At 38.3% G+C, this 27346-nt stretch overlaps 1 protein-coding gene across 10 annotated transcripts in view; it reads right to left on the bottom strand.

Annotated features, from left to right (window-relative positions):
* Positions 1–13676: 13676 nt before the first annotated feature.
* Positions 13677–27346, bottom strand: part of arnt2 (aryl hydrocarbon receptor nuclear translocator 2) — a 63146-nt gene continuing 49476 nt past the window's right edge. For 4 of the 10 annotated variants that reach the window (XM_088640708.1, XM_088640712.1, XM_088640713.1 and 1 more), the window contains 8 exons: positions 27028–27179; positions 22377–22449; positions 22160–22283; positions 21757–21856; positions 21322–21460; positions 20008–20171; positions 15520–15667; positions 13677–14955 (listed from right to left, as the gene is read on the bottom strand). In XM_088640708.1, coding sequence (XP_088496834.1) covers positions 14857–14955; positions 15520–15667; positions 20008–20171; positions 21322–21460; positions 21757–21856; positions 22160–22283; positions 22377–22449; positions 27028–27179 — 999 coding nt within the window. In that variant the 3' untranslated portion in view covers positions 13677–14856. Of the gene's footprint in view, positions 14956–15519; positions 15668–20005; positions 20172–21321; positions 21461–21756; positions 21857–22159; positions 22284–22376; positions 22450–27027; positions 27180–27346 lie in introns of all 10 variants that reach the window. The other 6 variants (XM_088640709.1, XM_088640714.1, XM_088640716.1 and 3 more) reach the window with 3 other exon arrangements.

Here is a 27346-nt window from a genome sequence, read left to right as displayed (position 1 = left end):
ACCGATAAAGACTGCAACGATTTACCAAGAAGTTAATTAGCTGTAGTAAACCCGCGTTGTTATGCTGCAGCCAGATGACAAATAGCTGGCAGCTGGGAAAAACAGCCACAGCTGGAGCCGTGCTGGTAGGTGACTGGAGACTGAAGCGGAATGGAACACGACTGCCAGCAGCAGGACAAGACGGGAAGCAGGACTGGAAACAGAATCTCAGGTCAGGATACAGCATGGCAGAGAGCAGCTCAACGACCCAGCCCCAGACATGGGTGCTGCTTGTCTGAGGTACACCACTAATCAAGGTTAACGAGCAGGCGGTTGGGACAGCCTGCTCAATCTGGTGCATGTACTGTAGCACCTGGGAAGTGTCAAACTCCTTGTGCTAATGTGACCAGTCTCCGAGGAGACTGAGGACTGAGATCTCACACCCACCTGGGCTTGACAAGAATATTCCTTTTGATCCTCTGCTTACCTGTCCGGTAACAAGAGCTTTCTTGCAAGATGAAAATACGTTATTCCAGAGATGCCCTACTTCCCAGTCTTGATGCTCTTTGAACATTTATGGGATGGATGGACTGGGGCAATGTGTGGCTTCTAGGGCTCATAGACCAGTGAACAGGGACATGTTTGTCAAGACTCTCAGAGGATGGGGATAGAATTTCATAGAACAACATCTGCAAGCTGGTGCAAAGCATTTAGTCTGACATAGAGCTTGTATTGCTTTTAATGGTGACCATACATGCCACTAGCCTGTGACTTTCACAGCAGATCATCCTTTTGATAAGCCCTCTTGATGACCAATATTAACTATCACAATTAGTTTCACTACATCATGTCTGTACAATAAAATGTCAGTGTACCTACTAGCTACTGTACAGTGTACCTACCATAAAAAGTACAATTTATTTTTCTCTGAATGTGTGACAGTTACATGCAATAGGTTAGTTTTGATATTCAACATAGTTTCCTTGTACTTGCTCTTCTTAAATTAAGACAAAACTTTTTAAGCTGGCTGAACTGGTAAATTGCTTTTGTCAATATGTATTGAAATTTCACCTTACAACTGGAAGTATGATTGCATACTGGTGGATACATCTGTGTTTGATCTCATGGATTCATACATGTTTGAAACTTTATTTTAGATTTAAGAACTTACTAAAATAAGAAAAGTTAGAGAGTTAGTGAGGAGAGAGACCATTAGGCCTGTCTAGCAGCTACTATTCTATTGACTGAAGTGTTTCTTCTGTTTCCTGAAAGAAGCCAGGTGTGACTGGCCTACCTCTCTTCAGGCATGGGCACTCCAATAACATACTGTAACTGTAACTTTCACTTTGACTCCCTTTATCGCCCATATCTACCATACTATTCTAAGTCCAGGCCAGGTGAGAAAGTGACTCTCAGCCTTCACCAATTATCTCACTCATGAAGAAGTGCACCACCAGTGAACCTATTTATGTCCAATAGAAGTCTGAACAGCCTTTAATGCCACATCAGCTGAAACTACCATCCTTATTAATGCTGGCCTGCCAAACCAGGGTATTGGTTTCAACAACATAGCCAGGTAGGGTGTTCCATACTCCCACAACCCTATATATCCTAGAGTAAAAGGAAGTGCCATGCTCTCTGTTTTAAAGATAGCTACACAGATTCCACTTGTGTTCTTCAAAAAGAAAAAAAGAGTCATCTGGGATTCGAACCTCATATGTCTTCTACCCTAAACAAGAATAATCCCCCTAGACCAATCCATACAGTGTCCTGAAATGACAGAATAGGCTCACTAAACTATGAACCCTGTTACTATGCGAAGACTAAGAATGTTTATGAAATTAAAGTAATAAATATTTCTACAGGAATAACTAAATTTGTCATTAATGTATGGTTTCCTGCTGCAGTCCATCATCCATCATGCTGAAGCAAGCAACAATTCTCCTAAGCCTGCTGTGTTTCACTCCAGTTTCCTCAGCCCTTCAGCGGGATACTTCATTTTGAAAACAGACAGTTTCAAGTTGCCTTTTATTTTCACCATGGCTCATAGTTTATCCTCTACAGGAATGTTGAAAAGTGAGACTTAAGAAAACCTGCTGTCTATCCCTAACATTCCTGTCATTTTCCCTCCTCAGTTTTGGCTCAGTTCCTGTTTTTAATGGAAGGTGATCTGGAATACACATTGAGTTTTATAAAAGTACCAGAAAAATACCCCATTGCAGTTATTCATGATACATATGTCCAAGTATCACAATAACGTATATGTCAATCAATTATGATGTATGTACAATCATTAACATTTTGAATAATGGATACATGTTTGATTGGCATCTAAACTAGCTGTCCAATTTTCAGATCACAGTCAAATACTCAGAATCTGTTCAATAAAAAAAGAATAAAAGAAATGTATAAATGAAGTTACAACATGCCATGCAAACTCTTCTTCCACGAGATAGCCTCTTCAGGGCCAGAAAAAGCACTTGCACTACATTCAGGTACAGGCTTGATTCTATCACTTCAAATGCTCAGATCACTTCTTTGAACTGATCAAGAAGAAATTCCATTCCATTTTGCTTTCCCTAGGGCTAACCTGGAAAATACAGACATTTCAAATATCTGACCTTCTTCTGAGTCCGCCTTTTTATCTTCACCTACAATGGGCCCTCAGACAGTGCAGGGCAGAAGAAATGCCTTCAGACAATGTGATTACTGAACAATTGCATGTTGAACCTTTCTGTCTGATGGGTGAAGTGCTGACAATCTGACACCAGAAGATCTTTAATGCGTGACAGAAATCTTTTGTCTGGAGTTTATTACAAGTTTTCTGATATTTTTTTACTTCTTAGGTCTTCCTCACATCAGTCTGATGAGTCCCAGGAGTGATATCTGGAGATCATGATATTATGAACAGTATAAGAATGTTATAATACTAAAATGAAAAAAGTCAAACTTTGTTGTTAACTGAAACATGCCTTAATGAAAAGAATGAAGTACATTCAACCAGGCCTCTGCTATGGTTATCCTCATTTCATAACTCATTGTGAGGCAATGTGAATGTCACACCAAAGAACCAATCCTGCAACACCATCATGAAAACATGATAACCTATGAACTTTAATGACAGCACACCACTGAAACAGAGGATGGCATTCACAGTTACAGAACACTTCGTACTCTTCAGACTCTCTGAAATCATTTAAAAAGGAAACATAAACTGGAATTTTCTCATGCCATTAGCAAAAACAGCTTAAAAGAAAAACAAACCAAAGTGCTGTTAAGAGACACTGCTTCAGCTCATTACATTCCGCCTCTTTGAAAAATTCAGTCATTATACAATAACGAACAGGTCCATACATTTTCAATATGGGAACGATGCGTCTCCCACACATTAACACTAATGTAAAATAAAAAGAATGAGGAAATATATCATGGCGACTGCTTTAAATGAAGAATCCCAGTGGGAACAATTGGCTCATTGTCACACTCCTGCTTCTCAATGGTGGTGTAGAAGGGCGATTCGTACAGAATGTTCCTTCTACTACGTAAAGTGCTTTGTGATCCTTCGGGATGGAAAGCATTATATAAATGCAAGGAATTACTATGGAATGTCTTGATCTAAAAGGTAAGGTTATTATCTGGTGATCTATCCAAGTAAACAACGAGAAGAGCCAGCTGCTGGGCAGTTCCCAAATTCAACCAATCCAGACAAAATAATTTTCCATTATAAATGCGGTTGTGAACAATTCTACTTGAGGGAGCCCTGAGCCTCCAGGAGCTCTTCACAGCTGGGAAACCCTCAGCATTAAACTGGCTTTGCTGAATAGTTTTTTGGGATGACTGATGACTTTTTAACAGTACCCAAACCAAGGCTGTTGAGAAAAAAGTTTAACCCCCCTAGGAGAGGGCTTCTGGAAATGTGCCTTGTCCGTGAGGGAACCCTGCAGCAGAACCCAGAGGCGTGCCGTCCGGTTTGAGCTGAGCTGTTTAATCTGTGTTTATATAAGTGCTTTGCTTAAACTGTGGCAGCTCTCTTTCTGGATGATCAAGGACGTCCTCTCCTATCAAGGAGGGGTTTGGTCTTCTCCAGGGGAAAGGCCTCCACCCGCGTTGTTTTAAGTTCTGGATACCGCCCTGTTGAGAGTGTTAGCTTAGCTTAAATCACTGACAAGGAATCTAAAACAATTACAACTGCATTGTCTTAAATTTCTGCTACAAAGGTCTTTTTCTGCCAACATCTCTGCAGTCTTCCTAAACTGAATTACGCTGCAATTTTGCCACCTGGACAGCACTGGCTGTATGTTAAATCACAGATTTGTAATGTCCATTAAAAATCAGTTCTTTAACAAATCTGACCTTGTTGTGGCTAGCAGTAATAATGTTTAACAAATTACAGTGAAGCTTGTGCTCAACACTCTCGTTCCTACACCAGATCAACATTCAAGATCTTTTCATCTCTCAGCTCAAATGTGCAAAAACCTATAGAATATCACAACGCAGCTTCCCAGACACTATCGAGTAGCTCATTCAGAAGGAACAATGAACATGTTCAAAGAAATGAAACAATTTGGTTGTGTAAGATGGGAAACTGACATTGTACATACTGTGATGAAATATACTACTTAAGGTTCTTCTGGTTTATTTTTATGTGGTTGTGAGCAATTTGCAGATGACCCTAGCAATGCAGATAGTTAAGGAAATAAAAAAATCTTGGCCACAGCTTTACTCTTTGAAGTAATCTACAGACGTACAAGAAGATTAACCTTGTTTTTGCACACTAGCATGGTCCCATAGCTCAGGTGAAAAGTTTATTTTACATCTATGAAATGGCACTGTAAAGAGGAGATGACAAAAGGATGTAGAATCACTACCAGCACAAAGTGCTTACGTTTCAGATTTTGCAAGTCAGTGCATCACCTCTTACATCAAATGAGACATTTCCCTCACCTCTTCTAATACTCCACAGGATATCAGCACTAAAGCCTATAAATACAATTTCCAGCTCACTCACTCGATCTGAGACTCAGGCCTTATGTCGTACAGCCTGTCATTGACATTTTTTCAGGTCTTTGCATTAGCATAATAGAACAATTCCCTGGCCCTCTAACTGGAGTAATAAAGCTGGCATTTGCGTAAATGTGGAAAAAAATAACATCCTCATTGCCTAGGAGCTGGAATTTACTGAGCTTTCAAGTTTACAAGAAAGCATTAAGCAAGTAAAGTTTAACAGCAGTGCAAGAACAGTGCTGTACGCCTCCTGTACTTCGCTGATATTTAATTAAGATGAAGAACTTGACTCATTGTTTTCTGGGAACAGAAGTAGCAGTAGTACGATAATGAGATTAAAGTTAAAGTGTTTATTACTTTCATGTTTAGAAAAAGATATCGTACTTTGCAAATCCTAAAAGTTTTCTTTATTTAATACCACTGTCTATCTACTGAATAAAAAAAACTGTAATCTACATTAATATAAACATACCTATTGAAGAAGTGGAAGGAAGAATTTCTTCGTTCAGAAATAGAAAAGTTCTGTTTCCATGGAGAAACTTAATCTGCTGTTCTCCAGTGCTGCACAGTAGAGCCAGAAATACAAAAATATATCTAAAGGCAAATGCATACAACAGAACAAAACATTTAACTTAACTATGTAAACTGCATCCAGTTCATTTTATATGAATTAAAAATGGTAAGCTAATTACAACTCAAATTCTGATAGAAAAATTGAAACTTTAAAACGGTCAATAACTAGTTACTAATAAAATAGCTTGTTTAGAGACTAAAGTGAGGCTCCATAGTGCAGCATACAGAGGCAGCACAGAAACACACCACAAAGTTTGTTCATTGTGTGCAGCAGCTATCATTACAAACCTTATACTGAGCAGCACACCACTTTTTCAAGGCAGGACAGACTGGAACCCTGGACACTCTCTGTGAGTGTTACACATATAAAACAGCTTTAAAACCTCTCCCATCAGGAACACCTTTAATAGATTTACAATAGCTTTTTAGATGTTAAAAAATAGTGATCGAATATACATCTTTCTTTTGTTCCATAAGATGAAATTCAATAAGACATCCCTCAGACAAGGCAAAGCGCACCAAATGCACAGTGGTCTCACTGCCCAGGGGACCACCACCAGCAACTGGGGCTCACTCAATAAATAGGTCACTGGAGAGTGCTATGTAACATTCTTCATTGAATGCTCTTGCTGTATGAGACCAACTATGTACCAGGAGTTCTGGTGACCAGTTTGAGGAACTACTGTACTTCCTTGGGCAGGGGAGAGAAGCAGCAGGTCTGTGACTTTCATCATGTTGACTGCACAGTCCTGTCACTAGCATTAACAATACTGTATGTCCTCATGTCTTAAATGTAAAAATTCTTAAATGATATAATGCTGCTAATGATATCTAGAAATTAATTCTAGATGGTTCTTCATTAACTGCCCATGTTCTTTTTTTTTTTTGCACATGTGAAGTGCTGTGCATACTGAATATAACCCCAGTTCCCCGTGTTCTAGCCTCTATTATGCCAGGTCGCTCACTTTGGGCCCTTTGCTGTTTACTCTTGACATTCAACATGCATGTGTTGTGAGTTATGCAGAGCTACAGTATGAAAGTAACATCATGATTTTTATTAAATACATACACATACAACAGATCTTGACTGCAAAGTTACAGGTTACCAGTGGTCTGACTTGAAGATTAGAGATTTCCTAATTATTTTTTAACCATTTTGACACAGGAAGCAAATGTCTAAAATAAGACTCAGGGAGAAATTATAATCTCTGGAATTTGTGGTGGTAATTAAATAACAACTAACTTACAAAAACCACCTTTGTTAAGGCTGTTAATTTACTGACAGTTTCTGATTCTATACCACTTATTATGCTTCTCCTTTTGGATTTAAGTTCAGTTTTTTATAATGTTAATCAAACCATCCAATTAGATCACACTGGAACATTATCGAGGGATCACTGGGACTTCCCTTTGTTGGTTTGCTGTTTGTTTTCCTATTTGAATACCAGAAGTCCATTCAGAAATCTTGGCTGTTTTGAATTGGATATTGTATCCCTCTTAAACCAGGTGTTCCACAGGGGTCTCTAGACCTAGGTTTCACAGTTATGCTAATGGCACTTGGATTTACATAGAGACTAAATCAAAATCCGATATTAACGTTGGATGCAACAGAATTTTTAAAACTGTGAGTTTTGAAGTCATGCTCACAGGCTTCCAACATCAGCTTTGCAATTCAGTGCTGTTGCTGACAGTACCAAAAATCAAACCTTTGAAGGAAAAAATATTGTAGTACCACATGTACTGTATTTTACCTGCATAGCGGTGCTCAGTGACTCTTGCTTTGAAGGTCCAGCTGAAATATTGATGTCTTTATTTCAACACAAGTGTACTACTGCAAAATGTAGTTTATTGGGATATTATCCAAGGTACTTAATAGGCTTTAATGTCCAGAGTTCAGCACCCTGTCCTCTAAATACAATTGCCTTGCGCCAACATATAACTCCCATCCTCAATAAATTGCACTGAAATTAAGAGTTTAAGGTTCCCCTGCTCCTTTTAAGACAGTAAATGTTTCAGGTCCAGTTTATTTTATAGATCTGAGATCTGTCAATACAGAGTTTGACCCAGCTAAAGACCTCACTCAACACAAAGGGTGCTAATGGTTCTTTACCACGCCTATTGAACTCACTCCTTATATCCAATAGTGACTCTGTGATAGGTTGACAACTTCAAGTCGACCTTAATGACCTTGATCTTTCATGATCACTTTTAAAGTAAAGTTCTGCTCTTGGTTTTACAGTGTCAAATTGCAGTACCTGTGTGCAAACAATGTGCTATCTTGTAGCACTGTTTCTTCAAAGTCACTCAAAAACAAAATTGTATCACAGGAGTTTTAAATTCACCTCCCCCCCAACTACACAGTTAGCAGTTGAGATAAAACTCAATTTTAATATTTCAAAAGATTTTTATATACTTTTTTTTTAAAAAGTGCAAAAGCTAGATAACATCAAAATGATGTTTTTAAAAAAATCCACCTGTATTTCTTCACAGCTGGAAAAGATAAACAGTCACAGGCAATTTTCATCATCTGTAACATAAATAAAAACTCTGGCAGATTATACTGGGAAGAAGATACACAGTGCAGTTGCAAAATTACTCTTACATATGGCTAAGCCAGATCTTTCTGGTTTTTACTTTTTGAAGACATTCCTTTAAATCACTTCTAAATACAGCCTGAGGTATTCTTGGTGAAAATTCAGGTTTTTCAAGACTGCCTCGTCAGTCTAATGAATCATAAACCACAGGTCTTTTCACTGCCATGTGCTTCGAATCCCCAGTGCGTGACAGCCGTGTACATCAACAGGACTCCCTGCTGCTGCTGCACCTCAGCTGTAGGGTCTTTAACTGGAGTGTGCTCATCAGAGGGAAAGGTAACCTGCTGTATCGGCACACCCAGTAAAATGAGGAGAGACTTCTGTATCAACATGTGTTTTATGTTTAGACCAGCAAGTAGGAGATAAATTTACAGCCCGGAAGAAAAAAAGAACAGAACTACTTATGACAGCAAATAAGATTCAGAATGCTGTCAGGAAGATGCTGTAATCATCCTGCAACTCACAACTAACAACCCACTGAAGCTAAGCAGGTGTGAACCTGGTCAGTACCTGCATGGGAGACCTCCTGGGAAAAACTAAGGTTGCTGCTGGAAGAAGTATTAGTGTGGCCAGTAGGGGGCGCTCACCCTGCGTTCTGTGTGGGTCCTATGCCCCAGTATAGTGATAAGATAAGATCAGATCAGATCACTTTATTGGCCATATACAATTTCTTGCATTAGGAATTTGTCTTTTCACATACCCCAGCTTGCTCTCCATGAGACGAACAGACACACAGACAGGGAGAGAAGCTTGGGGTCAGAGCGCAGGGTCAGCCATTTATACAGAGCTCCTGGGGTCAAGGGCCTTGTTCAGAGACCCAACAGACTCGGATTCCTCTGCCAGCCGTGGGATTTGAACTGGCAGCCTTCTAACCACAGGCGCAGATCCTTAGCCACAGTGCCACCAGGACTAGGACTAGTGACGGGGACACACTGTAAAAAGGCACCATCGTTCAGATGAGATGTAAAACTGAGGTCCTGACTCTCTCTGGTCATTAAAAATCCCAGGGTGTTTTTAGAAAATAGTAGGGGTATTACCCCGGCATCCTTGCCAAATTTCCTATTGGCCTTTACCAACCGTTATGGCCTCCTAATAATCTCCATCTATGAATTGACTGCATCACTCTGTTCTCCTCCACAATGATAGCTGGTGTGTGGTGAGCGTACTGGTGCACTATGGCTGTATCCAGGTGGGGCTGCACATTGGTGGTGATAGAGGGGAGCCCCCATTACCTGTAAAGCACTTTAAATGGAATGTCCAGAAAAGCCCATAAAAATTTTTATGTCAGAACTAACCCCATAAAGAAAAAAATCACGTTTTATGTTTCTATCCAGATTTCTGTCTGCATTTTGTTTCTGAATATTAATACATCTGACCCTTCTCTGTGCTAAAAAAGTAACAAAAGGAAAAAGTGACTCCTGGAACATGTTGCTTTTATACATTTAACTTGAGTCATACTTCCTAACCATTTCCATTTAGCCATATGTCAGTTATGTCTTTATTTAACACAAAAACATTTTGCTAAACTAGCTCAATACTCCAGAGAACAATCTTGACACAGATAAAAGGAGTACACTCACAATATCCAGCTCTACAGCATACAGATCTTATCTAAGATAATGTTCCTGCATAGTGAACTAACAAGAAGACAAACAATAATTTTTTAACTTACAAACATGTATCCTGGGTAGATGTGAACAAATGCCACATGTAACTATTGCCAAGAAACTCAATGATAATAACCTATGCTCCTGGGAAAATCCTAGAACATTTTGGAGGCTCATTCCCTGATAGGAAAGATGTAAACAAGTCTCAGGCACTGCAGTATCAAAGTGCTAGAGGTAATAACTTAAGTGTAACAGTAAAACAAGAGTTTTTGAACATCCTACAAAAGATCAAACAAAGAGAAACAAATTTGGTTTGGCAGATAAAGAAAAAAAGGACTTTTTTAGATTTCCTAACACTGCCAACAGAATGATTCTTCATTTTATGGGTTTTACTTTAATATTGCAAATGCAATCCTGGCCGTGATCATTATCTCGTCTCTCATTCAGCAGAGAGCCCTTGGACAAAAACCAGTGTTTTTCGGTTGTAAATACTGTGCATTGTAAACAATGAAATAAGCACCAGAAATTCAGTTTACTGAGAATACCTCTTATGGCATTAAAATTTAAAGGTTTTTGAAGTTAATGCTTTACCCAGGAGATATGTTGTGGAAATTCGTACCTAATTCAATAACAAAAACAAACATCACAGACAAAAAAGCAGCTACTACAAGGAAAGGCCTTTTATTCTTTCATACAGTAACTAACCTTGAGGCAAAGCAAAATGAAAGCCAAGGATATTACAAAAAACAAGGTTTGATTTTACCAGTACTGAGAGAAGCTTAGCAAGCCAACTATTACAGTCCAGAGAGAATCTCCCCAAAAATGCAACAAACAGTATACCATTCGTACAAGGATTGCAGAAAAAAACCTCTTGCCTATAGCTATTCATCTCTAATGATAAACATTGTTTCTGTTGCTTCAACCTTTCAAGTTGGCTTGTCTAATACTGTTAATGCAAGAAAAAGCAATGAGAATTTTACAAATGAGTGCACAATCACGCATTTATGCTAAGTGTAACAAACTAAAGTTTTTGGCTGTATTAACAATGACTGGTCTCTTATTAACTTCAGATGTCTCAGAACCTGAGAGAACAGCAGATCTAAGCTGAATTACGGTTTTGAGAATCCTAGGATACAGCAAAAGGGAATTCTACAAAAGAGAGAGACTTATGGTTTGGGAATTAAAAAAGCACACTAAGCTGTTATTTATAGTACCTGGGATTTCACGGAATGTATATTTATACCTTATCAGGGTCAGCTATTACATTCTTTCTTTGTAGTTTTGTTTGAAGTACACAAACAGGAAAAAGAACCTCTGAAACTGGAAAATATATCACTAAAACCCATCTTCCAACCAAGTTCAGAATTTGCTGTTTCTGCACTAAAAACACTTTGCTTGTTGCTGACAATACTGTATGTCTGACTTCCAACACCGTCCCATTGCAGATCCTTAACCTACTAGTTGGGTGGTCACTTGTTCATTAAACAGAAACAGAAACATTAAACAGAAACTGATCAGACTGAGATGGTTCTGAGAACAAACAAGAAGAGGACCACTTGTTGAGAAGATTTACTTCTTTGTGTGAGTTGCTGGGGCGAGTTCAAGAAACAACTTGCTGAGATCCTTGTATCAAATAGCCACTAACTGCTGGATGTCCGGTTTCATTTGTAACAGTACTTATACACTTACTTGTGGTCCATTAGCATAGACTGGGAAAACAGCTTTCAGACAAGCAGAGAGCTATGAACCTAATACCTGGCCAGACATGATTTGGCCCAGATGCAACGTTATTAAAAGCAATGACCGCTAATCTGGCTTCCTATTTTATAGAAGCAATAAATTTGCTTGGTTACAAAACAAATCATAAAAGAGTGTCAAATTCTCTTTCTTTGCCCATTTTTGTCTTGCTTTTTGGTGGGAAAGTTACTGGATTAGACTTTATTCATATGTATTCCTCCGTTCTTTACCTCCTAGGGTAAATAACCCTCTCATCAGGCTTATGTATGGCAGCTCATCAAAGAAACAGAATTTAAAGAGATTCTGCAGAATAATTTAAGCTCAGCACTAACACCTAATTTTATTTGGTCTATGATTTTACCCAAAGGAACTGACATTTGTACCTATTTATACATTTTACCAGAACACTTCAGGTGAAGCACCTTGCTTAAGGGTACAAGAGCAGTATCTCACCTGGCATTTGAACCCATGATCTTCCAGTTATAAGGCCTGAACCCTGACCACTGCAACACACTGCTACCAAAATACAAAAATAAATAAATAAAATAAATAAAAAATATGACCTGGAATTCTAAGAATGTGCTTCGGATTCAAACTTGCACACTTAAGCAAAACATTCCACTTAAATTGTGCTGGTGTCTATGACAAGACCGAGAAAAGCACACATCTCAGCTCATCTCCAACATCTGCTGTCAGAGAGAAGCCCTTCAGGTATACAATACACATCAATGAGAGAAAAAAATTTAACAGTATATTGAAGGCTGGTTTCTTTTCCTGTATATTTGTTACTAGTCTGGAAGTGTGGTTTTCAGATTCAACTGAAGTAACATGATTTTACAGAGATCATCAATGCCAGTATCAGACAGAATACATCAAATTGACTTTTGGTAGAAAAGTCTACCTGCAAGACCTCACCTGCACTTGAACACAAAAGACAGGTTGCAGATTTGTTTTAAACTATGTAACTATGGCACTTTAAAATGACAGCAGTAAGAACACTAGAATAGATATCACAGACTGTCAATATTCACAAGCACCAGTGATATATTGGTTGATGCAACACACAAGTCTGGTATGTAAGTTGCAATTGAGATTTTAATGTCATCAGAAGTGTTCTCACTGCTAGATGGCATTCTGTTTTGGATGGAATTTTATTTACTGTATCAAGATTTCAAGGTTAAACAACACTGTGAATAATCCCAGTAAGAAAGCATTTCAGTTTTATAACCCATTTGCACTTGGGGAAAAAGCACATTTGGGACTAAAAGAATGACATACGTTCCTAATCTCTCAGAGGAAGTGAAGCCATCCACTTTCTGCACAGTCCTGTGGGAAGAACACTGCCCGCTCAGCAAGTCGGCCTCCACCCTCCATTTCCTCCTGGGAGAGCACTGTAGCGGACTGCTATAAAATATGGTCACGCAAATATGATTGACTGGCACATGTAACACTTTTCTTCAACAAAAAAAAATCCCTAATATTTCAAACTTACCACCTTTTAAAGTTTAATTTAAAAGAAGACAAAATAATGTAAAAAATATTCACATAAGAAATACATTCTTCAGTCCACATTCTGGTTCTTTTGTGCTTTTTTCTTTCAAAATTCAAAATTATTTTTTCCTTTTTATTTTTGATACTTTGCAACTGCCAGTGCTTCATGGATTTGGGTCACAGCAGCAACTTTCGTGGAGGCACACACGTACAGCTACGGAGCAAGTAAAGATTTATTCCATGCTGAAAAGAGATGGAAAGAAATGTTTCGGCTGTGGAGCCTTCTCCGGCCGCTATGTACAGTACAGCAATTGTCTGAAGCGTGCGCTTTTCAGGAGATCTGCTTCACTTTCATGCTGTGGCACCATAGCACCAGTGACTGTACTGGGACTTCAGGGAGGACAGAGGTAGTTGTTTCATCCCATTTTTCCCTTACAGCTGCTTCACACACATGCAAGAGAGATACAGGTCATACAAAGATGCACTCTCAATGCCTGACCCCCAAAGGATCCCCAATCACCATTAGTGATAGTCTCCACTTGCCCTCACTGGTTGCCTAAAAGAAACAGGAGGGCACTAAGCCACAATCAAATGAATCATTAAGCATCCTACCTGGCATCTTTCAACGTTCCTATTTGGACCATGTCACTGTACAAACAGCAGTGTGTTGAATTTAACAAACTGAAAGGCATTTGTAACAGTAAGAATTTATTGGCACAAGCACATCATGTTTATAAAGTTAAACAAAAATAATGACTCACATTTGCACAATTTTTACAAGACTAAACTAAATTTACAATAAACAGACTACGCTAATAGTTAAATATTTACTCACATTGTACACTCTCATGAATATTAACCCTTCACAAATGTAGTGTGCGAATGACAAAATCACATTTTCTCAAGTCACATTATTTACAAAAGAAAAAAACACCTACTTGATTTAGTGTTAAGCACTGAAGTATAAAAGACATCGCTGTTACACATTATATAATCTTTCAATGTAAAATATGGCAACTACAAATTACTATACAAGTCAAACAGCTGAAAAGATGCAACAATAGCAAGGATACGAGGTCCATTTTACAGCCAGCTTTCCAACAGCCCTTCACTGCAGGAAACTAGACTGCACTGTTGAAAGGCTGTGGCTGGTGCTGTTAGCAGTATGAAGTGCACTTTCAGCTTCTGTTTGCATGTGACTACAGTCCTTCATCTTTCAAAATGTTTTAGCAAAACTTAAATTTGACACATTATACTTTTAAAACATGGAGGGGGGCAATATTCAAAACACTGAGGTGCTTAAATTCCCATAGCTTCCTAAGAGGAAGACAAAGCACTTAAATGTAGGGCCCAGAATCTTTAGATTCAAATTCTTCATTAATTCATTATAGATATTTAGAGCTACAATACCTGTACACAGATTATTTGAATGTAAAGCTGGTTAGCAGCAATGTGTATCTGCATATTCTAAATGCCCTTTACAGTTTGGCACAGTTGTGAAACAGAGGAGTGCGTGAAAAATACGACTGAAGACACCCCAAGTGTCAATAATACTGTATAATAAATATTTACTTTAAAGACCACATTAAAGACCATACAGACTGCACACTACTGGAAGTTGTACAATGAAAATGTCCTGGTTAACAATGCAATCAGAGTATGATTTGTGGTGAGGAGATTATTACTATTCAGCCAAAGGAAACAATGTGATGAAAAAACATCTCCTGTTAAAATGTCCGGAAGTTCATGCTCATGTACAATGAACACTTCTGCGCACTGTAGGCCTCAGTTGGACTTAAAAGCTAAAACAAATGAAAATCAAAATATGTTCAAGAGTTTATTTTCTTGCATCCTCTTTTGTTTTCACTCCATTACTCAGAAAAAGGAGGGAACATGCCCAGGTCAGCAAAATCTTCAATATTGTAATTGGCTGTGCCCTGGGTTGGATCCCCGGCCATTGGCAACATGTCCTGCAACACAGGAAAGACAAATCTCTTAATGCCGGTGGAAACTACCTATTGAAGTTTACATAAGAGATGTTCCTGTTGCGCTTGTATTAACATCCTCTTAGTTTGGCAGTTCCAGTACTGGAAGCCTTTCTGGTCTATTTTGCATGAAATTTGCCAGACTAGATTTTCCACAATGTCTTCATCTAACAGGGGCGCACATTACTCAATATCAGTCATTTTCACAACCCTCCACACTTTCTTAAAAATGTGACAAAATCATGCACCCAACACATCCTCAATGAGGGATTTCTGCTGGCTCTGGCTTTCACAGCCAGAGCCATACCACACACTGTACCTCAGGTCTGAGGATTAAATAACCATCAAAATCACTGCAATGACTCCTAACACTTTCAGAATTAAACCAAATCCACATCCAACTTTCACATTTGTTTTTTTTTTGCTTGTGCATCTTAAACATTAAACGATTAAGGAGAATTGCCTGTATGATGGATTATGAGAATACAGTTCTTTTCCAAAGAAATCACTGAACACCCAACCAGTTTGGTATTAGAGACACTCTCTCACCTGGAACACTTCAGTCTGGCTGGGCTGAGGGTGTGAGTGCTGCTCGCTGCCCTGCTGGTTGTGGTGCTGACTTTGCCACTGGGACCACACCTCTGAGGGTCTGCCCTGGAACTGCCCTCCACTCTGTGTCCCCTCAGCTGCAACATCAGTATAAGAATTTGGAGATATAAGTACATGCTTGCCATAGGGAAAACGCACTTTACTAATCTTTTTCAGAAGAAATAAGACTGATACAGACAAGCACTATACAGCTTTTTTAAAGGATAATATTTAATATACTTCCTTAAATACCTGAAATAAATTAAAAACATTCATTATGCTGTTTTAAAATATGCCCGCCCGGTAGGATGTCTTCAACAATATTACAGAAGTGTTTTTTATTTTTTTGTGTGCACTACAGGGTACATTCTCTTGGAAGGTGAAAAAAACGGTGTCGACAGACATGAGAAACTATGGAGAACAATCTTCACTTCCTGGAAATTTTCTGTGAGGACGTACAGTAGGAAAAGATCTTGGCCATGGACTCATAACGATGTTCCCCTGGGTGGAACGCTGTGAGGTCATTCATTACGAAACTCCATTTCCTGGCCTTGTCATTATGAGAAGAGGGCACTTCCTGAAAAGGGAATGTTGCCAGCTTGAGCTGGAATTGCATGTTCATACTGCAGTAAACTATGATATAGCTCCATCACATTTAGAATAAATTGGTGTATTTGCAAGCATGTAAGATCATCTCCAAGGCCTACGCAGCTCTAAATTAAAACCAAAAACAAAGAACACATTTGGAAGGATTGTTATTCTAAGATGTCAGATCTGTAAATGACTCTTCGTAATGATTTTATTTAAGGCTAATGAGGTTTTGCACAAGCGCTTTTAATTGATTATGACCCTTTCAATTCACATGATTGGGACAGCAGGAGGCCAATTTATTTCTTTTTTATGCTTCATGAAGAATTGTCACATTCATGAAATATTCATCAGCGTATGCTCCTTCTCATCCTACGCAAATATGTGAAAGAGAACATCATACTCACAAATAAACAAATCTGAATGATGGGGTCTTCAGAGATACACCTACACAAATCAACAGTTATTCCAAAATCCTAATTACACCAAACAGTGGGTATTCCAACATCTCCAGAACATAATGACCTAACCAAATCCAGCTTCCAACAACAGCAAAATCACTGAACCCTATAGCAGAGGTGGCTAAATGTGCACATACCACAATATTGCTGACAAGAAGATGTATTACTTGGGCAGAAGTGGGCTGTTATCCTTAAAAGCACACTGTACACTGATTAATGTGCTATGACCAATTTACCCAACAGATTCAAATATATGCTTCAGAATGTCTTAATTTGATACAAATATGAATTCTGAATATTTGTGCAAGTGTGTACCTCAAGTGCAGAGGAGACTGATGTGCATCACGCAGGTAGTAAGGGTGAGATGGTTTGGAATTCAGATCGTTTAACAGACACCCTCTATTTGCCTTCACATTGTTTTCCAAATGTATCAGAGAGAAAAGCAAACCAGACACAACTGTATATTGAAATCTCCTTGTAAGGCTTTCTAAGAGCAGTTAAAGTGTGAAAAGTTTTGAGGATGATTACAGCTGGTACAAAATTACCTTCCTATCACTCTTTAAAGAACAGGCAGTATTTAACATAAAAGGGTTCTGTGTGACCCTGCAATAAAGATGTCAGATGTCTTGTAGATCCATTGCGTGTTTGCAGAATCACTTTGTCACGCCACACATACACCATACTGAAAGCTTTAGGCTCACCTCTATCATACAATGCAGAATTCATGTTTGTGTCATTGATGACAATACATCCAGCTCCTGAGTCAGCAAAGCGGCCCCAAACTACCATACTCTCAACATCATGCTTGATTACCGAGACCAGGTTCTTCTGTTCAAAAGCAGTGTTTGTTTTTTGCCAAATGTAAGGATTCTCACTGAGGCCAAAAAAGTTCTACCCTTGACTCATCTGTCCAGAGAACAATGTTCCAAAAGCCTTGTGAATTATCTATGTACTTTTCAGCAAACTTCAGATGGGAAGTAATGTTCTTTCTGGACACCAGTTTTTTTCTATGCTATCCTTAAACAAAACCCAATAATGAGATCATCATTAAATCATTATACATCAAAAGTTACTAGACCATGTCGCAGTCAGTCATGATCAACTAATCAAATTGATACCAAAAACAAAGTTCTAAAAATATATACTTTATTTTTTAAAACAAATATGCATAAGCATAAAATAATGCTCTGTATATGCAATTTCTCAGAAAAATAATAAAATGGAGTCTCTGTAGAGGAATGTTTTTAATAGAGGAGTAAAAATGGTTTAGTAACCCCATGCCTACCCTTTCAGTTCTCTAGTCCTGGTTCACATGATATAAGCCCAATGCAATTTTTCTGAAACTGACATTGGGATTTATTAAAATCAAGAAAAGAACTGCAATTCAAAGAGTACATATGTATGTACATATAAATTGGATTTGTCTTGCATTTCACTTCATACAATTAAAAACCAAAAGAGGTTATTTGTCGCTCAAAACAAACATTGAACCTGTGGGAAAAAGGAGAACAGGATGTAACAGGTTCAGGATTATGATATCATCTTCAGCGGTCTTGCTTTCCCAAGGCCTTTCTGTAGTCTTCGGATCTTTGCCCATTTTCATTTTGCTTTGCTCAACATTCTCCTCTCACGTCACCGAAGCAACATCTTCAAGATTTCAATCCCTCCCAGTCCAGTTCTACTTTTTGGTATAATTTACACAAACGTACTGTTTTTTTTCCCGTAGACTGAAGATGTCTTGATCTATCCTTCTTTATCAAAAAGTTAAAATGTCAGAAAAAATAGAATTCCAGTAAACCATAATGACCTAGATCAGAGGTCACTTTTTTAATCCTCTATGTTATATGTACAGTATATAAAACTTGGCAGACTATTTAAAATGCTTGAACTACACCTTAATGTCCAAATCTCCAAACTATGTATATGTACAGTATATAGGTTTAACAGCATGTTAGCTTATTTTCTGATTGACTGGTGGATTGCTATTTAAAAGTAGAGAGAACTTTCTCAAAGCTGTAACAATTTGTAGCAACCACATTCCTTCTTCTTTTCAGTAAGCTAAGTGGATGAAACAAGAGCCAATACTAATTTTCTTGCTCATTTTACATGGAATGCTTGCTTTTTTCCCCAAGCAAAAGTAAAAATTATATGATCTGTCATCTGCTTAACCAAGCTAGACATTGATATAGATGAATAGATGACCTTTCTGAATTTTATCTTCTTAAAATTGAGTTACAGTTTAGGCTTTACACTTTCCTTGCAGATGAAGTCTACGATTTGGGGCATTTCCAGGAGAAACACTAAAGAAACGGTTGTGGTCAGTAATTATTTCCACCGGACAAACTCAAAGAAACAGCAGTATTTAAATCTGCTGTAAATGAATGCTAAAAAAAGTTCTGACAATTTTGGGGGAAAACATCCTAGCAAAGACTCATTAGAAAATAATGATTGTTACAAATTTCGTTTAATCAAGCACTAAATGATTGACAATTGATGACAAGAATGAATTATTTTATTATAGGGTATTTTTAATAAGAAAACTGACCATAGAAATTTATATTTAAATTTCCTCACCAGCTGGTAATATTCTTCTGGGTTTAAAAAGTCACATTAGTTCTTATGTTTGGTGTTGTCCTAATAAGAATGGAATCTTGTTACTGTAATCTTTTTGGAAAAGAAATAAATCATAGTTCCAGTAAAGCTGAACACAAATCCATTCTGTTCTCAAAATGGCTTGGTACTGATACTACATTCACAGCACAATTCAAATATTTCTGCAAGAAAGAATCCCTTTCATCTTGCAACAAAAAGTTCCACCATGAAAAATAAATATTTGTTTGTTTCATAGTTACTTTCTAAGATTAATTACATGCTGCTTTTAGTTTCAGGTTTGTATCAACCACAAAACAAACATTTAGGAAGCATTTTGAAAATTAAACTAGCATTTTTAAATCTACTTTTTTACTAGTCACATCCACCTCAAAGGGCAATGCTTTACCTTAAGCTTTACTAAAATGCTATAAAGACTAGATTTTTTAATTAGTAAGTGTGATCTACCGAAAATAATTATAGCCCATCACTGGTCGATGACTCAGACAGTGCAGGACAAAAATACTCCAGAAATTAATTTCAAAACTATGATCTGTTGAACTGTAAAGTGGCATAATTGCCAGTGTGTATGATCTATCATCACTGGATACAAAGACAATATGAAACTGAAGGCAGGTGCTCAAGGATGTCAACCATATATTCTCTGGCATGCAAATCTAACAAAGCAGTTATTGTGCACATTTCTTAAAAATTGATTAGGTTCATTTCATCTTAGGTTCAACAAATTTCTTAAAACAACCAAACACACTTCCCAAAACCCCACCTTGCTTAACCCTGATGCATCTTACCAAAAGCTGTGCTGCGGTTGGCCAGTCCGGAGTAGGCATTTCCACTAGGAGAGGACGTGGCAGGGCTGGAGAGGGGGCTGTAAGAAGAAGGGTCAGCTGGGTAGTTGTGGCCTGAGCCAATTCCGAAAGGAGAAGACTGCGCCTTCCCGGACTGGGCTGGGATTTGCTACAATGACACAAGAAGATAGCTGGTAAAACCCCACAGAGTATGTAGAACTCTTTGAATATACAAAACATTCACAGGGAAGTGTCTGGCTCACCTCAACTGCAAACCTGTGAAGCGAGCTAGCGTTGGCCATAGTGGAGTTATGTGGAGTTGTGGAGTTGGCCATAGTACCCGACCACACATCCACTCACCTGTCACTCAGTGCCGATTACTGTGGCATTACAGGAAATCTGTATCACCTGTTGGCAATTTTGCATTCAAGCCTGCATCAAGTAGTGCAGAGTATTTAAAGTCTGCTCTGACACTGCTCAGGACTGTTATTAAGGAAGCTCAGAGTCCGAACTAAGTCTTAAGCTTTGTTTCCTAGTTATGCCTGTTTGGATGTTCAACCTTTCTACCATGTCTGCCGGATCACCCCCTCTGCTGGTGTTTATCTTGGCTTGGGCCCTGGCTTGTTTGGATCTCATCTTCTGCACATTCCCTTTATGCTTCACTACAAGTCTCCCTGATTTGATCCTTACTAGTTTCTGACCACAAACTCTGGACTGTTTTCCTGCTCTTCACTCTGCTTATTTCTCCAGCATACTACAGGACCACACTGCTGCCTGCTTAGCCTGTCTATGGGCACGCCGTCTACTCAGCTTCCCTCTCTGCGGGCTGCTTGCTCTTCCCCTGGTTCTCTCAGCTGTCTCACCCAGCATGTGGGGTCATTTTATGAAAACAGACTGCTGCTTACACCACAGCAAGCAGCAAGATCTGACGGAAAAGAATCAGAAAAAAGGGACCTATATAGATAATCTATAAGGTGCATTTTATAATCTGCAGGAAAGGTTAGACTAACTTGTATCAGTGTTTTTAAAAGCAGCACATCAATATCTCTTGCAATTACAGAAAAACTAAAAAACATCCTTGACGTGAGAAAGGTGCTTATGATTATAGCCAGTAACAAAGGTTCATTTGATTGTACCAAGTAAAAAAATATTGAAGCAATTTACAATGGAAAAAAGGAGAACAATGTTATCCAGAGTCACATAAAAACAACATAATTGAAGCATGAATTTTGCTGGAATTGGAGAAATTAAGAACAGAAGCACTGGGGAGCTGGTAAAACATCAGAGAGTGACTGTAGCCAGAAAGCATAGGCATTTACCTGACCAGAGAATGGAGGGCGACTGCCTGTCCAGGCAACCTGCCCAGGGTTTATTTGCCGAGAAATCTGGGCCAGGTTCTGTCCTGCAGAGGATGAGGGCTGAATGTCATTGACTCCGGGAACATGGATCACAGAGGAGCTGAAACAGCAAAGTAGAAGTCACTGACAGGACACAAGAACCTGGCAGTTATCCGAGTTAAAACAAGCATGCTATGCTTTCAGCTTATTCAGTTCAAGGATACATCCAACAGTTTCCCATCTTGACTGCTGAAATAACCTAATAACCCAATTATATACTTTAGGATATCTTCATATAATAAAAAAAGTATCAATAGGGGCCTAGAATACAATTCTGCTCATTCAGTGGGGAAACTATAATTTTACACAAGAACATAAGGACATCAAGTGTGGCGTTTTACAGGTGAGCTGCCATACCTGAAACTTTTCCCAGAGTGCCCTGGCTGAAATGGGCTTCCCTGAGAGTAGAGCTGCTGGCCGCTCACCGCTGAGGAAGAAGCCATCATTTTTTTGTCAGCTATTAAAAAAACAAAAACTTTTCAATTCAACACCCAACTGAACAGACAATGTTATTTTTTCAACAATCTAGCTGATATTCGATCTTTTTCACATAATTTCTGAAAAATTATCTTAAAAGAAAATGATGCTTAAAACTGCAGGAAAAGTAAATAAAATAAATTTGACTTTCAATGCACTACGAAAGTGGGACTAATTTGCCCCAATAAAGGCATGACAAACGTATAAAGTGAGATAAAAGAACCAGTCTGTTTCACCTCCTTGCAAGCACTGTGGCAAAAAGATAAAGCATTGAACTTGCTACCTGAAATGCCTGCATACATATCAGCAAAACGCGGATCTCTGTCCTGGGAGAACATGGTATCCGTCTTGTCAATTGCTTTTCCTGTTTCGTGAACTCCACTGGAGACATTTGGAACAGGCACCTGCTGAAGGACATTAGAAAGGATGAAGTACTTAAAAAACCTACACAGCTTTTCTTCTCAAGGGCTTCTCGTATCGTTTCTCTGCTCAGTTTTTACCTGGGACAAGTCATAGGAGGGAAGACCATCCCTCTGGTGAACTTCCAACTCGGCCTGCTGCTGCTGGAGCTGCCTGCAAGCACAGAGCAGGCAGACGGCAGGTTTAGAGCGGACAGGAGTGACTGGAGACACAGTCGGTAAAAACACTTCAGTAGCTGACCATTCTGTGTCAAAGCGGCAGTGCTCAACCTCCAACCACTTCACTGATCTCATACTTACTGCATACTTGAAAGAACTGTTACTTAATGTCCTCCGGCTACCTGTAACCTTAATAATGCCTGGTTTCTATTCACATTATGCACATAATAATAAAAGTGTAAACATTCTTCTTTATTTCAAAGAAAGACCAGACTGTTCCAAAAATATCAAAATAAAAGCATGTTAGAGATAATGTTCTGCTAAAAATTAGTTTCACAAAACTTCTAATCATTTCCTATTTACATGACCTCAAAAAAGGCATGCAGTGACTTCATTTAAAGTTCATTTTATCTCTAGTTCAAATTTCCAGTTTGGCATAAACAGGAAGGGTCCTAGATTCAGAAAGAAGATGTAGTGTTTGCTGGAAGGCTGGGCAGCCCTTTAGATGTCATTCCTGTCCTGTAGAGCCAGGATCCTGACCCCTGCGTGCCTGAGAGGCATCCCAAACAGCACCTACTCTCACCATCCCCTGCAGGAGTTGGCTTCTTCCGTAAACTAGCGTGAAAACACAGGGATTCCCTGGCTGCGTTTCTTCCGAAAATGGAACGGGTAAAAGATGTTTACATCTTAAAAAATTTTAAAAATCTCTAATAAATTCACAACAAGAAACAGATGATGATGGGAACTTTCATGGCTGAAGAACATATCGACATTCTATGGCAGCATGACCTCTGGTTGGCTCTTTACAGCACTGGATAAAAAAAGGCAGTCAAATAAATAATGCTACAAGGGCGACTTCAAAGAAAACCGTCACATAAAATAAAATGCTTCAAACAGCAGAAACTATTCTAAAACCCCATTATGTCAAATGCTTGCTAAAAAGGTTCAAAACCTACACAGGCACACCATGAATTTATCGCTGTGCTTAGTGACTCTGCCAGAGGACAGCTGGAATGAGTGCAGACAGGTCATCGGGATTAGAACCAGGAATGATATGAATAACAAATGTCTCACAAGCCTTTCAGAAAAAGATGGATTATTATTTGGTATTCAAAACAAGGACATCAAATTTGAAACAAATCTAAGTTTCTGTACTTACCAGGCTAAAAAATTCCTAAAATATCAACCGACATGAGAGCTACAAAAGAAAGTCTCCTGTTCTAAAATACATGTTCTAAAGAGACAAAAACTGATTGTGCAAATGGGATAAATTATTCTTATTCCCACCTGTTCTCTACAGAACAATGTATATCTTTAATGTAATAACAGTGAGATTGTAACAAAACAAAATACCATAAAGGACTGCTTTATCTCAATATAATCATCAAAGTAAATAAGGAACAAAGAAGGGGCTGCTGTACATATAAAGAATCCAGAGTCAATGCTGGTAAGTGTGAAAATGAGACCCAGATGTTCGAGGCTGAGGCAATGTGTTAACAACTCAGATTTTGTTTACTAGGCTCTATAGGAATGTTTTTGAGTCAGTTGTATAACTGGGCCAAGACAGACGTTTTGCTTTTAATAGCTTGGTTCAAGATTGCAATTTAAAACAAGCCAAGGCTAAATAATAGCTGTCATGCACAAATGACTATTTTTAGCTGTGCACTGAATGAACTTGACTTTAAGGACAATTCTTAAATTACATGCTTTCATTTTCAAAATCCATTGGCTCCACAACATTGCAACAAGCCAGTTTAAGGAAAACAAGATTAAGATTATACTGTAAAAACAGAGATTAATGTCACACTGAAAAGTAGAAAAAAAATTCAGCTATGACGACTTCAGGTAAGTGAAGAGGTATGATGTGCCAGAGGAGGTGAAATGTTGTTTTTTCATTTTTATTGTTACTTTTCAGCTTGGAATCATTTGCTTTTTCCTTAGTAGCTCACACAGCTGCTGATACATCTCTGATTTACATTTCCTCAAATATGAGGGTGACAGATTCACAAATCATACAACAATGCTGCAAAAAAATAACATTAACTTAAAACTTTTGTTAAAGTGAGATCAATGAAAGACCAGATTAAATTGAAACTCACATTGTATATAGATTTTTTAAAGTGATGCTGAAATCACATACGATAGCTATAGAAATGCACAACGTATTTTAAATGAGGGAAGAGGTTTATATGCATATTTCTTCAAAGGTCCACAAATCCATTGGGTCTGGAATTTGCATGATATGCTGAAAAGCTCCCTATTTAAGTTAATTTCTGAAAAGTGAAAACGGCAAATCAGTTTGTCATACACAGCTGAGCACACTTTGTGAGTAGCACTTTAGTATTCATCTCATCAAGCCTTGTACGGAAAGGTGGAAGGTTTATGTGCATTTTCCTAGAGGCAATGCCAAAAAATAAGGATGTTTCAAATCCACAAATCCACTTTGCTGTCCTTAAAATTGTACATTTTAGAGTTGGACACTAAAAGATCAGAAAAGTCGTTAAATGAAAACAGTAGTAGGAAACTACTCTTACATGGCTAAAAAAAACACATCTATTTTTCCTTGGTGAAATACTTGATACTATTGCAAAATGTGGTAAAATAAATATTTGAGAAATGATTTACTTACTTAGTCCATTTATAGGAATCGACTGGGTATACTGTAATGTGAGAATAATTTTTTGGTAATAATTTCACTCAACATCCCCTCCTTTCTGTTCAGATACTACATTAGCAAATCCAGGACAAAGATGAACAACCTTTTCTATCCTATGATGGATCTATTGGGCAGCAAATATGGAATTTACACTCCTTTTAGCAAATTACTCTGAGAAGCTTTTTTTTCCTTCAAGGTCACAAATGTCAAAATTCTTTCTGCAAGGCTGGGAACTCATCACACTGATTAAAAATCCACATGCAGCCCTCTCTCCCACTCTGTCCAGCTGTGAATTACATTCCTCAAAGGCTGAAGACTTAACACCCAGCTTCATCTCAACAAGAAGAAATGTGGCAGAATCAACTTTCTGCAAGGCAGCACCACACATTTAACCAGATAGTGGCTCCCTGAATGTGTGGTTCCAAGTTAGAAAAGAAAGGAAATGTACAATAACAAAACTTAAGTGAATGCGCCAAACACAGAGTACAGCTTGACCAAGGAAATAGTGAAATGGAATGAATGGGACAGAAAGGGGAAAAAATCCACTCGTAAGATATTCTGTAGAATGCCAAGCGGGAATTAAGTCTGCAGGAACAAGTTGGGTGAGAGTAGCCAAAGACTGTAGAAGAGCCTTAGAGAAGCCCAGCAGTGTGTAAAGAAGATGATGAATATACATCGTATTGCAAGTGACTGTAAATTGTCATTAGCACTGACAGATACCAGTACATGTTTATGCACTTTATCTCCAGGTCAATTAGTAAAAACCTGTAGTGTTACACTGTTACACCGTCTTCCAATGAGCATGTTTTTCCTTATGTCTTCTGAATTAACAAGATTTACCACTGCATACTCTGTGCACCAAGCATTTTAGCCATACGTCCAAATAAAGTGGACATGTTTGACATAAACCAGGTTTCAGGAGTTTCATATTTTCACAGAATGTCAGATCACTTCCATACAGAGAGGTATTCGCAACTGCGCAAATAAAATAACACTGAAAACAGCTAACCTCAGAAAGAGAAAGATTGTAAAGCCCAAGTCCTGACTGTATTTAAATACTGTTGTAGAATACAGATTTTTTTTTATGTAGACTGCAAATTAGAAATATCAGGACATTTCCTTTGGAGGAAAACACACCATTTGGAAAGGACCACTATTTCTTGGAACAGAACTTTGTGTAATTTTGAGCATGAGCCTCCCTAAAGATTACTTCCCTCTAATCTCACACAGTCAGACCAGAGCACTAAGAGCAATTAAATCACTGTTGCCCCCTACTGGCAGAAAATCTCCAAGCATGCTCCAGCTCAGGAATGCCACAATTGAAAGAACACCTGTGTTGAAGTATTTCTTCTAAGCAGGTCATTTAAAAAATAAGTAAAGTTTTACCATTAGTTTTCTGGTACCAGGAGGACCTAAGAAGAAGTGAATAACCCCTAAGCAAGAACGGATCTGTTAAAAGAAAAGAATTCCAGCCAAACATTTCTACGACTTAATACCCAAAACTTACCAACATGCAAATCACAAGTTTGCATATATTAATATTTCTTAAACTGTTACAAGAAAAGGAATGTGCTTGCATTTTAAAAGCAATGCTTTACAAATTATTTAAAAGGTATACAGTATTACCTGTACACTGGATGGATACTACACAGAAATAGCTTAAGAACTCACTGTCAGTGTATGTTATAGCACAGCATATTTTTGTCAATGTATTCATTTTCTCAACATTTCTAACTGCAGAACAAGATTTTTGGTTTTAAAATGTAAACGTTTATGGGAGTCACAGCACCAGACTGCAAGTTAGAGTGTACAAGGGAATGCATGTCAATGGTGTCTGATGTTTTTCTCCTGCCAAATGCTACAAAAGGAAATTATGGGTTCAGGAAGCAGGATATGGGCAGAAAATGGAAAACGTACTTGACATTAGTATTGGTGCAGATGATGTATTCAATTTCGTCCGAGTAAGGGTTCTGAAATGTGAAGCTGCTGGTTCTGATCAGCATCCATTCCCTGTTCTTGGTGCGAAAGCGGTACATCACAGAGAGGACCTGGCCTTTCAGTTTCACCACCTGAAAGAGAGAGAGATGGATGAAAACACCACAATGGGACAGCTGTTCAGCAGTGACGCATGGAAGGTTAGATCAGCAACACTGAAACACTTCAGGCTTGCCCCGCGTTACAAATGTACATAAAAAATCAGCAGTCAGCAGCAATAATTAATTAAAAATGAATAACA

The sequence above is a fragment of the Lepisosteus platostomus genome, chromosome 7, assembly GCF_059453375.1.
Source record: "Lepisosteus platostomus isolate fLepPlt1 chromosome 7, fLepPlt1.hap1, whole genome shotgun sequence".
NCBI classification, from domain to species: Eukaryota; Metazoa; Chordata; class Actinopteri; order Semionotiformes; family Lepisosteidae; genus Lepisosteus; species Lepisosteus platostomus.
Note: the sequence above shows the minus strand (reverse complement) of the source record. Positions and strands in the feature narration are given on the sequence as shown.